The 15,961-nt window shown below is 41.5% G+C and overlaps 1 protein-coding gene across 2 annotated transcripts in view; it reads left to right on the top strand.

Moving 5' to 3' along the window:
- Positions 1 to 15,961, top strand: part of ARHGEF28 (Rho guanine nucleotide exchange factor 28) — a 259,431-nt gene that overhangs the window by 85,487 nt on the left and 157,983 nt on the right. For both annotated transcript variants that reach the window (XM_006081332.3, XM_006081331.3), the window contains exons 3-4: positions 6,300 to 6,447; positions 8,892 to 9,185. In XM_006081332.3, the coding sequence (XP_006081394.1) occupies positions 6,300 to 6,447; positions 8,892 to 9,185 (442 nt within the window). The remainder of the gene's footprint in view (positions 1 to 6,299; positions 6,448 to 8,891; positions 9,186 to 15,961) is intronic.

The following is a 15,961-nucleotide window of genomic DNA, read 5'->3' as shown; positions in this document are numbered from 1 at the left end:
TGTGTTATTTTTTTAAGTGTCTCTCTTGTAAGCAGCATATAGGTATTGTTACTGTTTTCTAGTTTTAAAAAAATGACATAATGACTGTCTTGGTGTTGTATTGGAATCAGTTAGTTCATTTACATTTACTATAATTGCTAATATAGTTGGACTTAATAGAACTCTCTATTTGACATACGTTTTCTGTTATTTATTTCTTCTGTCTTGTATTTTTGATTAAATATTTTCTATTTAATTTTTTCTCTCTGTAACCTGTTAATTATACATTCATTTTACTATTCTATCAGTGGTTACTCTCAGCTTAAAATATGTATATTTGATATATTATAAATAGAAAACACTTTTCCAAAACTGTTAGATACTTTAATTCCATCTCCCTTTTATATCATTATTGGCCGACATTGTAGTTCTACAAATATTTTTAACTTCTGACATTACAATTATCATTTGTACATTAGATATTAATTATATTCACATATTTATCCATTTTACTGTTCCTCATTTCCTCTTGCATTTCCATGTTTCTGTTGGAGATAATTTTACTTGTGCTTAAGTAAATGCCCTTTAGTATTTTAGTGCTGGCCTGCTGATAATGAATTCCCTCAGCATTTGTCTTAAATATTTTAATTTCATCTTCATTTTTAAGAATATTTTTGTTAGTAATGGAATTTTAGGTCATCAATTATTTTCTTTCTGGCTTCTATAACTTCTCTGGTTCTCCACTTTCTGGAGTTTTATTATATTTATCCTCATTTCCATAGTTCTCTTTAAGAATGACTTTTTAATTTTTCTGTCTTTATTTTCTAGTTGTTATCAGCAAACATATTGACCTAATGTGCTTTATTTCATCTTGTTAGGAAATGGAAGCCATTCCTACCCCAAGGGCTATTTCTAAAGAAATGTCTTAAGTCTTCTAGGTCATTTTAGTTTACCTTCCTTAAAAAAAAAAGACATTCTGTTATTTCTTCCTGGATCTAAACAATTCCAGGTCCTGAGCGGGGACTGTTATTGATGGATGGAAAAACACTGAGAATGTGCACCTCAGTGTCAAGGTCAAGGACCACTTTCATCTTCAGTGCCATTGGAGACGAGCAGGAGAGTTGGATGAAATAGTGTCAGGTGGCAAAAACATTTAATTTCTTTTTGGTTCTTTTGAGAAGAAATTCGTAGATGTTGTAGCACTTCATGCGGAAAGCTTGGTCTTTGAGAATTACTGATAAATTTTGCAAGTAGCATTTCTTAGGGGGCTGCTTGATGGTAAAACAATGCTGGTGTAATTTACTGGATGTTCTTTGTTTGAGCTTATATTGAGGTATATTTAGTATGATTATACTCAGTTCAGCTTTTCTTGTTTACATTTGTCATTCCTGTTTCCATGTTACCTGGCCTTCAGAGGTTTTGCAGGAGTATCTGAGTGCTTCTTATTTGGGCATGAGAAGGGAGGGAGGTGGTACACCTTCACTCTTCAGAGGGGAAAGGGAATAACCCTGATGCTGATCTCACTTGGTTCACTTGGGAAAGTGGAAATTTTGATCTGCCTCAGGCAAAGGTGAATAAGAGAGGGAAGACCAGAATCCTATAAGTAGAAATTTAATCAGGCCACTAACAAGGATGGCACCATTTAGTAATAGACTTTTATAAAAGTGGGCAATAAATTTCAGTAGCAATAGAAAATATGAATAAAATCAATGAGGATTGTTTATTATCTGTTAATTTAGGAAATACTAAAAAAGACAGTTTTGGCAAGACTGGGATGAAAATGATACGCTTGCCCAATACAGGTAGTGATGAAAGTTGATGTAACATTTTTGGAAATCAGTTTTGCAATTTGTGACAATTTTTCACATTCTTGGACCATTTCTAGAATTTCATTCTAAAAAGTGATTTAAAGCATAGAAAAAAACGTACATGAAAATGTTTATTATAGTATTTTTTTTGTAATATTAGGCTACAAATACCCTTAATGTACAATAGGGTACATTATTAAATCACAGAGCTTCAAATACTCGATGGAATGCAATTAAAAATAGTGCCAAAGATTGTAACAACATGGAAAAATATTTTTCACAGAAGAGAGCAAAGCACAACCATATGTGATGTGTATTTATGCCATGAGTATAGCTATGTAATTTTTAGCTGTGCATTGAACAAAGACTGGAAGGAAAGAGGAAGAATGAAAAACTGTTGATACATTAGGGTGGTGTCCATATAGATGAAATGTAGGTATCTTTAATTGCTATCATTTTGTGCAATAATGAAAAATGTTAGATAGTCTTCTAATTTTATGTGCTTATGAATTATGTGCAATATTGCATTAATTGGGAATTTAACTCCTTGATATGAAGAATGTTTTTTTCCTAATGGAGAGCTATTGTTTCAAAACTATTTATTGAGTAGAACATTCTTTCCCCACTGATTTGAAATGCCACCTTTATTACATAATTTCCATACATCTGTTTCTGGACTCTGTACCTAGTGGTCTCTCTGTGTGCCACCATTGCACTGTTTAAATTTCCATGGTTTCATTGTATGTTTTGAGAGGTAAGTTCTGATCTCCAGGCTCCTCCTGCCCCCTCCCTCAGCTCAAACATCATTCTTTCTTAAAACATTTGTTTCAAGTCTTGTATATTTATTTTTCCAGATGAACTTTAGAATAAGCTTGTTGAGTTTCATTTGAAAAATTCACTTTGGGTTTTGATTAGAGTACATTAAATTTATAGATAAATTTGGGGAGATAATTTTGCCTCTTATTGTTTCCAGAAGTTTCAGTGTAATAGCCGAGTGTTTTTGTATTTGGGATACAGTGAATTGACAGAGAGGTGATAACACATCTCTGTTATTTCTGGGCAGAAGCAGAGTGATTCTGGTATTGATGCCAACAAATTCACTTAGCAAAGTTTACAGTTTTCAATTGCTTAAAACACAGCATGTGATTGAATCCAGATGGAGACATGATGGAGGCACACTGGAATTCTGTACACTCCAATTTATCTTTGCCAGTAATAAAATTAGTGGCCCTTTAAGTAAAGTGGCATATTTTCAGTGGCCACAGTGATGAGAAAGACCCCAATCGTAGTGAAAAATTGTCACCTGTGGCTGATTATGTTGTACCTTGGTCCTCAGCACAATTTGAGAAGCCCATTCCTCCTGCTGAACTCCTTTGGAGCGATATTTAAACCTTTGAACTTTATCTAACTTTTCTGAATGAAAATGTTCTTTCATAGTCACATTTTTAAAAAATTTAAATTCTTTATTGTTGAAAAAGTATTACATAGATCTCCTTTTTCCCCTCATTGACCTCTCCCCGGCCACATCCACCCCCCAGCACATGCCCTCATGCCCCTACTGTCTGTGTCCATTGGTTTTGCTTATATGCATGTGTACAAGTCCTTTGGTTGATCTCTTACCCCCACCCTCCCACCACTCCCTGACTTCCCTCTGAGGTTTGGCAGTCTGCTTGATGCTTCTGTGTCTCTGGATCTATTTTTGTTCATTATATTCCACAAGTGAGTGAGGTCATGTGATATTTATCTTTCTCTGACTGGCTTATTTCGCTTAGCATAATGCCCTCCAGATCCACCCATGCTGTTGCGATTGGTAAGAGTTCTTTCTTTTTTACAGCAGCATAGTATTCCATTGTGTAGATGTATCCCAGTTTTTTAATCCACTCATCTGCTGATGGGCACTTAGGCTGTTTCCAAATCTTAGCTATTGTAAACTGTGCTGCTATGAACATAGGGGTGCATATGTCCTTTTTGATTGGTGTTTATGATTTCTTGGGATATATTCCTAGAAGTGGGATTACTGGGTCAAATGGGAGTTCCATTTTTAGTTTTTTGAGGAAACTCCATACTGTTTTCCACAGTGGTTGCACCAGTCTGCATTCCCACCAGCAGTGTATGAGGGTTCCTTTTTCTCCGCATCCTAGTACTTGTCATTTGTTGATTTGTTGATGATTGCCATTTTGACAGGTGTGAGATGGTACTGCATTGCTGGTTTGATTTGCATCTCTTGGATGACTAGTGACTTTGAGCATTTTTTCATATGTCTCTTGGTCTTCTGTATGTCCTTTTCGAAAGTGTCTATTTAGTTCCTTTGCCCATTTTTTTGATTGGATCGTTTATCTTCCTTTTGTTAAGTTGTATGAATTCACATTTTCTTTCCTGTCTTCCTCTTTCTCTCTTGCCATCTCCACGCCCCCCTCCCTTCCCTTTCTTCTCTCTCATTGGGTCTCTCTCTGTTGGTTTTTTTTTATCACACCCTTTTCTCCTTCTCTTGTAATTATACTGTGTCTTTCTGATCTCTTTATGATTAGCAAATCATAAACTCCTTTTATGCTGAATATTATTCTTAATGCCAGGACTTCTGGACATCTCTCTTTAATGGACAGGTGTAGTTTCTGACCTGACTGTTGTTTATCTTCTTTTATCAATGTAAATCATGGTATGGTCTTGAAAAGGAGGCATAACTGAATTGTAAAACTACTGTCTTGGATCACATTGAAAAGGGTTGTAGTTAAGCTCTTTCATAAGTTGCAGTTCTTGTTCACCCAATCAGATAAAATAGTAATGTGATCATTGTTTTGAATAGATATAGACTAGATATCCTGTGATCTGTGAAAAACTTTGATCTATTTACACAATATGTTTTCTATTAAAAAAAATCAACAGGTTGGGCCAGATTCTGTCTGTGAGTAATTAACAGCCCCTTTAGCAACCAGGAGCATGACTAAAGCAAGCTGTTCTTCCTTTTTTAGGAAATGGAATTTCATCTAAGTTTCCTCTCTCAGTCATGTCAGACTGTTGTTATTGTTTTTCTTGCTTTTCAGAACCCCTTCCTGAACTTTTTTTGAAGCTATTGTATGGTAGATTTTTCTTGGCATGTTACTTTCTATTGATTATGTTTGTGCGCGTGTGTGCGAGCTCACACGCAGAGACAGGACCATTCAAATTTGGGAACCGGTGACTTGTTTTAGAACTTCACAATTTGTGTTTATACCAATTCAAAATTTAAGATAATGTTTCATGTGTGGCATGGATTTCAAACTACTAGAAAAACATAGCCTTTTTATTTTTAACATTTTAGAAGAGCTGACCATGTGGTTACTGGAAAGAGGAGCTCCAGTCTGATTTTGGTTTTGATACTGATCGGCCTGACTCTTGAGAGCCTAGGGAATAACATGCTAATATCCATCAAAGGCAAACAGCTGTGAAAGAGACTGCATAGCCTTTCTCTGTTCCCTTTCCTCGCATCCCAGGGTGAGGCGTGCTGGGAGGTGGGTTTGTTTTTGTTGGGCCAGCACACAGAAGCCCAGATGCTCCTCCCAGAGGCCTCCAAAGAGGGCAACCCTTCCCACCTCCTGGTCTCCATTTCCCGGCCACTCCCACAGGCTGGGCGGAATGCACCCTCTCCCTGGAGGTCCCCTTTGTATTACCCATTTTATGTTTGAGGGGAGGGAGTGTCCGGAATCCTCCAAAGTCCCAAGATCAACTGGCAGGCTCCTCCATCGCTGGTGCTCTCTTGAAAGCACTGCTGATGTAGCCCCTCCTCACAGCCCCTCCACCCCCCACCATGGTCCTGTTGGAGAGCACCAGCCTGCTGTGCCCGCTCCCTCCTCACTCCTTCCTTCCTCAGAGTGTGCTCTGGTGGCTCAGGGAGGGGGGGGGCAGCACCTGTCCTTGGGACCAGGGCTCTGTTCCAAACAGAAGCTCTCAAGAGAAAGCGTGAGGCCAGGCCAGATGAGAGACAGTACTTAGAAATCCCTCAGAGAGGACAAAAAGCTACTGGAAAAGGCACACGAGTGTGGGAGCATGTGGCTCTCTTTATTTGGCAACGTGTGTGCAAATATTTAAGGTTCTCACAAGAGATGCTGATGTATGTAGTCCAGGGTAAGGCCATAGCTAAAGATTAATCATTTTGAATCTTTATGCCAGGGTGGTATCTCAGGTAGAGGAAAAAATGAATACAAGCAATGATGCTCATCAGGTAGGAATTCAAACAGAGTAAAAGACAAAGTACCACGTTTTCACATCCGCTAAGTGAAAAAGAAAAAAAAACCTTCACTACACTCTAAACTTCTTCAGCTTTCAAAACAGAACAAACCAGCCCTGACACTCATATTTCAGTATATCAGCAAGCACCCAAACGTTGCTGTTGGAAAGCCGGATTCGTACTATTTGAGCGCTCTCACGAGAAGTGAACGTGACAAACCGCCCCGGGTGGACGCGGATGCTTTTTGTGTGGTTTCTTGGAGCCAGGATGAGGAAGTGTGATGATGCCCCACCTTGTTCGTTTTTCAGGGGCAGATGACGGTGTGTGCGAAGTTCGACAAAAATGTCTATCTTCCTAAAGATGCCGAGTTTTACTTTATTTATAACGGATCTCATCAGAGACACGTGGTGATTGCCGAGCGTACGGAGGACAACGTTCTCCAGTCCAGCATTCCAGGTGAGGTGTCTTCTTTACCGAGCAGTTGGGAAATCTGTCTGTGAGCATCTTCCCACCGGGGACAGAGGCTGGGAAGAAAGCCAGGAAGAGAAAGTCAACGGTGCTTCCCAGGGATGAGTGGGTGAGAATGCGTGTGTCTGTGGGTGATAGGAGGAGGGCTCATGCCGGGTTAGCTCACGTTCCAGGTTCTTCCAGCTGTGTCTGCAGCTCTCTGAGCAGCCTAGCCTTCCATCAGCTCTCAAGGCTGGGTGTGCTTTGGTGCAGTCCAGTGGAGGTGACACTGTGTCTCGGGATCACCTCCTGTAGTCCCAGGTCCCATTGCCAGGGATGGCTCAGGCAGACGGACATTGAATCTGTCTTCATTTTCCCTCCTCATTCCCTGTGGCTAGTCTGCCAGTCCAGGGTCTGCCTCCCCCTGCTTGCTCGGTTTGGTGGCTGGGGTTCCTCACCTGGCACCCTGTCCATCCAGACACTTCCTTGCTGGATCTCAGGCTCCAGAACTTTCTCTTCCCACCACCCAACGGGTCATATTCTGAAACCTGTAATTCTACCACATTTCTTCTTCAATCACCATGGTGACAGATGACAAATTACTGTGTTGTGTTAATGTGTTATCATGAGCTAATAGCCCCTTTCAAATACAATTGTTTTGTGTTTTCACTGGGGTGTGGGTTGTACATTGGGATGTCAAGCTCTAGCCTAAAGGTGTAATTGGACATTGCCTGAAGGAAGGGAGGGTTTTGTTGTTTCTGTTTGTCGATTGGTAAGTTTTATTTAACTGTGGGTCTTTGAGTTACTCTTAAATCATATCATATAGGGAACCGTGAAACATCAAATTTTCTTATAGGTAAGATTAGCCTCATTTTAGAGAAAAACATGTTTCTAAGTGCTTCTGCAGGGTGTCTATTACTTGCCAAAAGAAGGTAGACAGTAAACATGTGAATGCAGGCGTAGTAAGAACTGTAGAGATGTACAAAGACCTTTCAGCTACCTGGGCTTGAATCCATCTGTTGTTCTGTGGCCACTTTTAAGTACTTCTCCCTCTGGTTCAACAACTCCCATCTTTACAATAAAAACAAAAAGTCAAACCTCATTAATGATAGTCACTCTGACTGCGCGTCTCTCTTGCCTTTGTCCTTTTGCTTTGTCTTTCTTGCCTTGAGCTTCCTTCCCCCTCTTTTCTTGGTTTACTTTTGAATGAAGACTTTTATAGAGAAAGAATAAAAATAACTAAAGTGCCACTTCTAATCTCAACACTTTTGTTTTGTCTTTTCCTTTACTTGCATTTAAGGGCGAACCTCCTTCCCACTCCTTGCGTGTTAAAGAAAACCCTTTTTATTATATTGTGGCCTGCTTAGAAGTGAAGGTTTTTACCTTCATTAGGTGACAGTGCCTGTCTCTGAACCTTACATTTCCCTGGTTACAGCTTTACCAGGGTAACTGTTCAGAAGTATGTAGGACAGATTTCTGTGTGACATATTGGGCATGCGTGGGCTGCATTCTGTGCCGGCACATTAGACCATTTAAAAAAAGTCAATGTGAAAATGGCAGAAGTTCTTGCTTACTAACCTGGGACGCCCTTGTTCCTTGAGGCCTGGGCGCATTGCATTTGGGGAAAGGCTTTGGAGAGTAAGGCAGAGCAGGAATGACTTGCGTTCATTAGCCTTATGCTTGGGGACCAGTGGTGACTGAATGCTCACCTTCTGTCCAGCTAACCATAATTACAGAGATTTGGTGGTACTAATTCCTGGAAATTCTGCCAAATTTAGCATAAAAACAGAAGTTCACCAACCTTGGCAAGATGAAAGAAGAGATGTGTAAGGAGGAGGAACGGACAGCAGGATTAGGTGACCACCCACAACAGGAGTGTTAAGAACACCCGCAAGACAGAGAGGCCATTGTCAGAAGTGGGGGGGGGGCGAGGGCACTGAAAAAAAATATATAAATGTTTCTCTTGAGTCGTCATCACCCACCCCGACTCATATTCAGTGGAGCTCTGTGGAATGAGGGTGAACTTGGGTCACCATGTTGTGCTATTTCATAAAACTGTCATCTAAATAAGTACATAAAAATGTGTGACTCAGGAGGAAAAACAGGAGAGCAGAAAAGGGCAGAGACCTTTAAGATGACAAACTTGAATTCAGGGGGTGGGGTAGATGGAAAAGGCGAAGGTATGCCAAGTAACAGTGTCTGGTAATCTTCAGAGAATAGATACTGAAATGTTCAGAGTTCATAAAGGTTGGCTTTAAATCAGGCATCCCTGGAAGAAGATGGAGTTGGCTTTAATTTGGCCCCACAGGCTCAGCGACATTTAAAGATAACTGGCTGCGTTTCCTTTCTGCCTTGGTCTCCTGGAGCATGTGGTCTGTGTAGGCAGCGCGGTGAGGCAGGTGACAGCATCTCGCATAGACTCTGGGTGAACTGTTCACTGTCTTGTCGTCCAGGCCACGGGCTTCAGGAGACGGTGATGGTGTCTGTGTGCCTCTGCTCAGAAGGTTACTCCCCGGTGACCATGGGCTCCGGATCTGTGACCTACGTGGACAACATGGCCTGCAGGCTGGCCCGTCTGCTGGTCACCCAGGCCGATCGCCTCACTGCCAGTAGCCATCAGACCTTGCTGACCCCGTTTGCCCTGACGGTGGGAGCACTGCCTGCTTTGGACGAGGAACTCGTGCAGGCGCTGACCCATCTGGAGTTGCCTCTTGGGTGGACCGTCTTGGGACATTCTTCACTTAAAGGTGAGTTTTCACCAGAAAATGTGCACGTCTCCTCTCTGTGTCAAGTTCAGAATATGTCTTATAATTTATTGTCTGTTTTCCTGCGTGGGTTTTCCTACCCTTTTGTGACCCAAGCCTCGATCTGATGTGGCTGGTTTTCCTGAGGTCCTGAGCCACTCATCTCTGGGCTGGTTGATGCTACTCTGTTCCAGGAGGTGGAGAGCTTTGCCTCAGGAGGAAAGGGCTCTTCTTTGTGGAAGGCTTGTGAATCAGCTGCTCTGGGTTGTGGCTCCCCTTCCCTCAGCACGTTTGCTGGGAGAAGGGGATATTACTGCCTGTGTCCAAGTAGGTGGAGTCATGGGCAATGAAGAGCATGCAGCCAACTCTGTGGGACATTTAGGCGAAATGTGGCCATGAAGGAAATGTAACCATTGTGTTGACATCTTTAAAAATGTCAGTGTCCCTGCAGGCATTCACACTGTATTTGTACTAACTTCTGGAGTTACCTCTGGGTGCCTCCTGTTTACAAAAAGACTGAATAGACTGTAAATACCAACCATTTGGAATGTGTGTGAACAGAGATGATGGTGTATATAAGCCCATACTAGGCATGAGGCTAAATTGTTCAATAGATGCTTCTTATGTGAACAAATGACATATTTTTGTTGGAACTACAGAGATGTTGCTCTGTATTTTTTTGAACACGACATATACTATTGCTGCTTTTCTGTATTCTTCCCATGACTTTAGTTTTGTGGTTGGATAATGCTCTTTTCAAGAGTTTCTGCTTCCTGATAAAATCTGGAAATGGATTGAAAATGGCAGACTGTTACAGGTTGATTTAAATTTGATCATGAATAACATGAAATGCACTACAGTAGGTAAAGGGGTATGATTTTTGTAAGCAGAATTATACGGCCATAGCTACAATCAAAGAGGATCTCTGTTTCTCTTTGTTAATCAGGGTTTTACTAAAACTCTCCTGGACACTTAAGAATGTTTCTTATTTCTTAAGACCTCAAATGAGAGAAGTCACAAGCCCAGTTCAGCGTTAAGCATGTCTGACTCCTGTGTGCCCCACTGTATGGTAGCTGATGGATAGGTGTGCAGGCGTGGGCTCCCTGAGGGAGTGGGTGGTGTCTGTTCTTATGTTAACCCCAAGGACCTAGCAAAGGGCTTGGAAGATAGCAGGTGCTCAAGAAGTATTTGTTGGATGAATGAAGGTTGTATCCTTAGACCTTCAAGGAATTGCACAACCTATATATCACTGTTTTAATTCTCCTATATACATATGTAGGAGGAAAAAATGTTTTCTGGATAAGAAACTTTATTCATATTTATACATACATATGTATATTCATATATGAATCTGTTATATATACAGGGTGTCTGTCCCAAAAAATGTATACACACTTTGAATGAATATAAAGTCAGTGTTTATTAATATACAGTTCATTTTCAAATTTAAAAGAATCTACAGAAATGAATAATGTCTTCAAACTGATGACTGATCTGGTCCAGGCACCGCTGATAAGCGCAAAGCAGGGGAATCGCAGGCCTCAAGAATCATTCGTTCGGTTTTGTGTGCCCTCAGTTTGCCCACTATTGCCAGTTTTGTGCTTTAAACTTTATCTTTCATGTATCCCCATAAAAAAAATCTAGTGGCACTTTAGGATAAATTTTCTTTGTTCAAAACTTAGTCTGGCTTCACCCATTATTTCAAATCAGTTAAACCTGAAAAGGAGTGAAAATTAAGTGAGTTATCAGCTGTTAAAGTGTGTATACATTTTTGGAAACTGTGTGTGTGTGTGTGTGTGTGTGTGTGTGTGTATAAATTCACCATATATATATATATATATATATATATATATATATATATATATGTTTTCTGGCTAAGGATATTCATTTTCTTAAGTTTTGTGGCTTTTAAAGAAATCCTAACAATAACATTTGAGGGTGTTTTATTATTTGGAAGGCAGATGCATTTTGACAAAGAATTAAAGCTTTCATAATTTCTTGCTGGTTGCTATATGCAAGGCCATAGTAAAGATCCTCAAAACTCACAGAGGCAGATGCGGTGCAGTCCCACGGCTCCTTCCCTCGCCAGCAACTCCCTCAGCATAGCAGCGTGGAGTCTGCATTGGTTCAATATGCGCCTCTGGCAAACTGTTGAAAGTAAGGAACATATAAATGTGCATGAATAGCTTAAACTAAGAGTCTCCAAAATGGGATTTATGTTACATGTTATATTTATTTTTCATCCCCAAATCTATATATATAAAAGCCTAAGTAACTGAACAACCAGTCGACTGGTTGCTATGACATGCACTGACCACCAAGAAAGACGCTCAATGCAGGAGCTGCCCCCTGGTGGTCAGAGCGCTCCCCCAGTGGGAGTGCCCCTCAGCTGACCAAACCATCCCGGAGGCCCACCAGCCTGGCAGCAGCCACTCACTCCCTCAGTAGTCCTGCAAGTCCAATCTCTGGAGAATGGGCCAGGCTCCGAAGGACCGGTGCCGCCAGCACAATCCCGACAGCATCGCTGGCCTCCTGGAAGTTGGCCTCGGGCACTGCGGCTACTTCCCCTCCCTAGATGCTCCACAAGGAAGAAACGATATAAAAGTGGCTGCCAGGTGGCTCTCGACAACCGGCACTAATGTCAGCGGGGACAGATCTGGATCCTGGGCTGGCAAGGGCGCCCTCCCGGAGGGCCGATCGCATCCTGTCCCCCTCCCCCCCCTCCTCTGGAAGGGCTCCAGAAGCAGGGCTCATGGCTGGCGAATGCTGCTATGGTGGTGTGAGCCTCTCCCAATCAAGACTGACTGGATGCGAGCCTGCAGGGGGTGTGCAGCAGGGCCAGGATGAGCAGGAGTGGCAGGCAGCATTGAACTGCCAGTTTTGGGCCAATCCCCCAGGCCATGCCGAGGGACCCCACCCGTGCACAAATTTATGCATTGGGCCTCTAGTTTAGAAATAAATTAAGATTTCCTAATCTTTAATTTGTGAATTGGCAATAGTACATGAATGCAATTTTCTGAGCAGGGCTGTTGAAGGCAGGACACAGTGAACATCACTCATTCATAGAGTCGCCAGGAGTTGGAGCCAACTCAATAGCATGTTTTGTGCACAGCCTGTGTTAGAAGTGCATGTTTGGTCATTTTTGCTGTCAGAGACACTGGGCTACCCCCAGGTAGCTAAGGGTCATCTTATTACAATTTTCATTGCTGTTAGGATATGTATTCTTGTTTTCCAAGCCTCCATCTATCATGCCCTTTAGATTATCCATATCTTTATAATAGGCTGACTTATGCCACCAAGAGGCCCTTCCTGACATTTGTCATACTTATATAGAAATATGTATTTTTATGAGAGGAAAACTGGAGCAGTTCCTTTTTGTGGTGAGACATTGTATTCTATGGGAGAACAACTCTGGTGTCACAGCCATTAGAAAGCTGCTTTGGGGCCAGGTTCAAATTCTGACCCTGCTGCTTCCTGGCTGTGAGACCTCCTGGACAAGTTTTTTAGTTCCGATGCCACCAAGTTACACTTTCTAAAAAATGAGGCACAGTAGTACCCACTTCATTGGTTTGTTGTGATGGTTGAATTAGATAATTCTAATTAATGGTATAGCTATATGGTAAAGCCTCTAAAACAGTGGTCGGCAAACTGTGGCTTGCGAGCCACATGTGGCTCTGTGGCCCCTTGAGTGTGGCTCTTCCACAAAATACCACGTGCAGGCGTGCACATACAGTGCGATTGAAACTTCGTGGCCCATTCGCAGAAGTCGGTATTTTGTGGAAGAGCCACACTCAAGGGGCCAAAGTGCCGCCTGTGGTTCGTGAGCCGCAGTTTGCCGACCACTGCTCTAGAACTGTGTCTGAATATACTAAGTTCTCAGTCTAAGTTGACTTTTGTGCGTGTATATGAATGGATTTCCATATATAGAGAATATATTGTATGTACATAGGTGGAAAGCAAATTGCATTTGGTCTGGACAAATGAAGCTACTGGCACAGGGGTAAAATCCTGGTCTTGTAAACAATTCCTTGAAGATTTCTAGGAACGCTTTTAGACTACTAGAACAGTTTATAGTACAGGTAACGTTGCCTGCAGCCTAGACTTGTAATGGAACTTCTCTACACCATCAGTGTTAAGGGACAGGGTTAATATTTCTTTTTCTTTTTGCTCCTCTGAATGGATGAATTCCACTACCCTATCTTCAATTTCACTGATTCCTTCTTCCATTAAGTTAGTCTGCTGTTGAACCCTTCTATTGTATTTTTCATTCCAGTGATTACATTCTCCAGCTCTGTGATTTGTTTGGTACTTTTTAATATTTTCTGTCTCTTTGTTGAAATACTTTGTTTATATATTGCTCTCCTGGCCTTGGTGAGCATCTTTATGACCATGATTTTGAACTCTCTATCAGATAAATTACTTATTTTTATTTCATTAAAATCAGTTTCTGGAGATTTACCTTTTTATTTGCAACATAGTCTCCTGTTTCTTCCTTTTTTTCATAGTCTTCTGTTGGTTTCTGTGCATTACATAAAAGAGACACCTCTCCCAGTCTGACAGACTAGTCTTGTGTGGGAGATGAGCTTCATTAATCAGCCCGGCCCAAGATTCTGGTTGCTCTTAAACATTTGACATTGTTCAAGTTGCTGTCTTTGTCCTTAGTGGCCCCAGTACTTGAGGCTGTACCAGACCCATCAGTGCCCTGAGGGGCGGGGGTGGGGGTGGGGAGATGATCTCAGTTTACACCTAGATTTGGGCTGATAGAAGGCAGAAGCGGGGGAAGCATGCAGTCACATCTTTTCCAGGGAACAACTAGGAGCTAGGCTTTTATTTGCTCGCTCCTTCTGTGCTGAACTTCAGTGGGATAGTTATAGTGAATGATCATGTGCACACCCATCAGCTGCTGCTTTATTCACTACAGTCCTTGAGAAGGCAAGCCCCATTGGCTGTCAGAGCTGGGTGATCCAGGAACCTGTCCCTTGGGTGGCACCAGACATGTGTTCAAGATCCTTCCAGAGAGAGGCTGGTGATTTGGTTTTATGTTGGAGGGAATTGGAGTGAGAAGGGGGAAGCTTACTGGCTCCCAGGTCCAATCAGCCCCTAGATGCATGCTAATTAGAAACGGAACCCTCTGGTAATAGGTTGTATGCAGTCAAATCCTTTCCAGGGAAGGACTGGGAGATGAGTCTCTGCCTGCATCCTCTACACTGAGCCCTGGGGAGGTGGCCATAGTGCATGCTTGTGTGGCCATTAAGAACTGCTTTGTTTGCTATAGTCCTGTGGGACTCATAGATATAAGACCCTTTGGCTTTCAGAGCAAGGTGTTTAGGGAGCCTTAAAAGTTGGGGTACTAGATGTGTGATCCAATCCCTTTGCTACTTAGGGAGAAGCTGGGAGTTAGGGGTTCTCTCCAGATTGTATGGCTCTGTGCTGAGGAAGGGGTTTATGGATGAGAGTGTGTCTCAGCCTTTCCCATTTTCATGTGGTATCTTCTCATTCAGGTAGTTTCAGGATTTGTCTCAGGGAATTGCTATAGATGACATCATTTGGTGCTTCGATGAGATGGGGGGATGTTCAGGAGTCTCCTATGTCACCATCTTGGTCTCTCTTTTCAAATTTAGTAGAGTTTTACCCTAAGCAGTTCAGACTCTCTTATGTGCTCAATGCATCTTTTTCTAGTGTACCTATTTCACTAATGTTGCTTGTCTTCAAGGTAAATGAGTTATAGTAACAAAAAAGGAGTCATATGTTAGTGGGAGGGGCATCGTAAGTAGAAATAGTTTTTTTGCTAGTAATTATTTCTTCTAATACTTATCCAAAAACTATTTAAAACTTTATTATTCACACTTATTAAACTTTTTGTGTTTATTTATTTATGCTTTTTTGGGGGGTGTATAAATGGATGTTGCTGCATGAGTTGATTTATGTAATGCCTTTGTCATGGAATAGTCTGATTGAAGCATCAGTATTTCCTTTTCCTTTTCAATCACTGAGAATTATGAGGCGGGCCTGAGGGCCTGGAGAAAGCCCAGAGTTGGAACGGACTGTGAATCCTATAAAGAAAAGCAGAGCCTTTTCTTGGCCCTGCATTTTACCCATCATTATTCAATATGCAACTTCGTTATGTGTTCTAGGGAAGGAAATATCCCGGGTTTTATTTAATTTTGTGTAATAAATGAAATTGGATTCCTATTTTGTAAAATCAAAAACTCATTCTTTCTGTGAAGAAGCTTTCATGATAAAAACTTTTGCAGGGTCTCAGTAAAAATTTGCAGTAAAGCTTTCAATACTTATATAATAATTATTCAATATAATTTCATAATTTATCTTTTTCTGTTTTTGGATTTTTGCTTGTTTGTTTTTTAGACAGAAATATTTTCCAAGAGATTGACACACTTTTGAAAATTAGATTAACTAGGATAAAATATTCTGTTTTGTTTAGTTGGTACTCAGATAATTTTTGAGTTAAAGTCTTCCATTTCTGCTCAACCAAATTACTTTCCTTCACTTGTGTCCCCAGATGCTTGACATGGCTGGCAAGCACCAAGCTTTACACCTGCATTGGGGAGACTGCCATTTGAGTGAGAGCCCAAAAGGACTAAGATGCCATTTCAGAGGACTGATAGCATTGCCCCTGGGAACATAGTAGCTCCTCTCCCAATGGAAGAGGTAGAGCTTGTCCTGTTTGTTTATTAACTTATTTATTGATTTTAGAGAAAGGGAGGGAGGAAGGGAGAGAAAAAGAGGGAGGGATAGAGGGAGGGAGGGAGGGAGAGAGA

This window comes from Myotis lucifugus, unplaced genomic scaffold (genome assembly GCF_000147115.1).
Source record: "Myotis lucifugus unplaced genomic scaffold, Myoluc2.0 scaffold_0, whole genome shotgun sequence".
In the NCBI taxonomy this organism is placed as follows: Eukaryota; Metazoa; Chordata; class Mammalia; order Chiroptera; family Vespertilionidae; genus Myotis; species Myotis lucifugus.
Note: the sequence above shows the minus strand (reverse complement) of the source record. Positions and strands in the feature narration are given on the sequence as shown.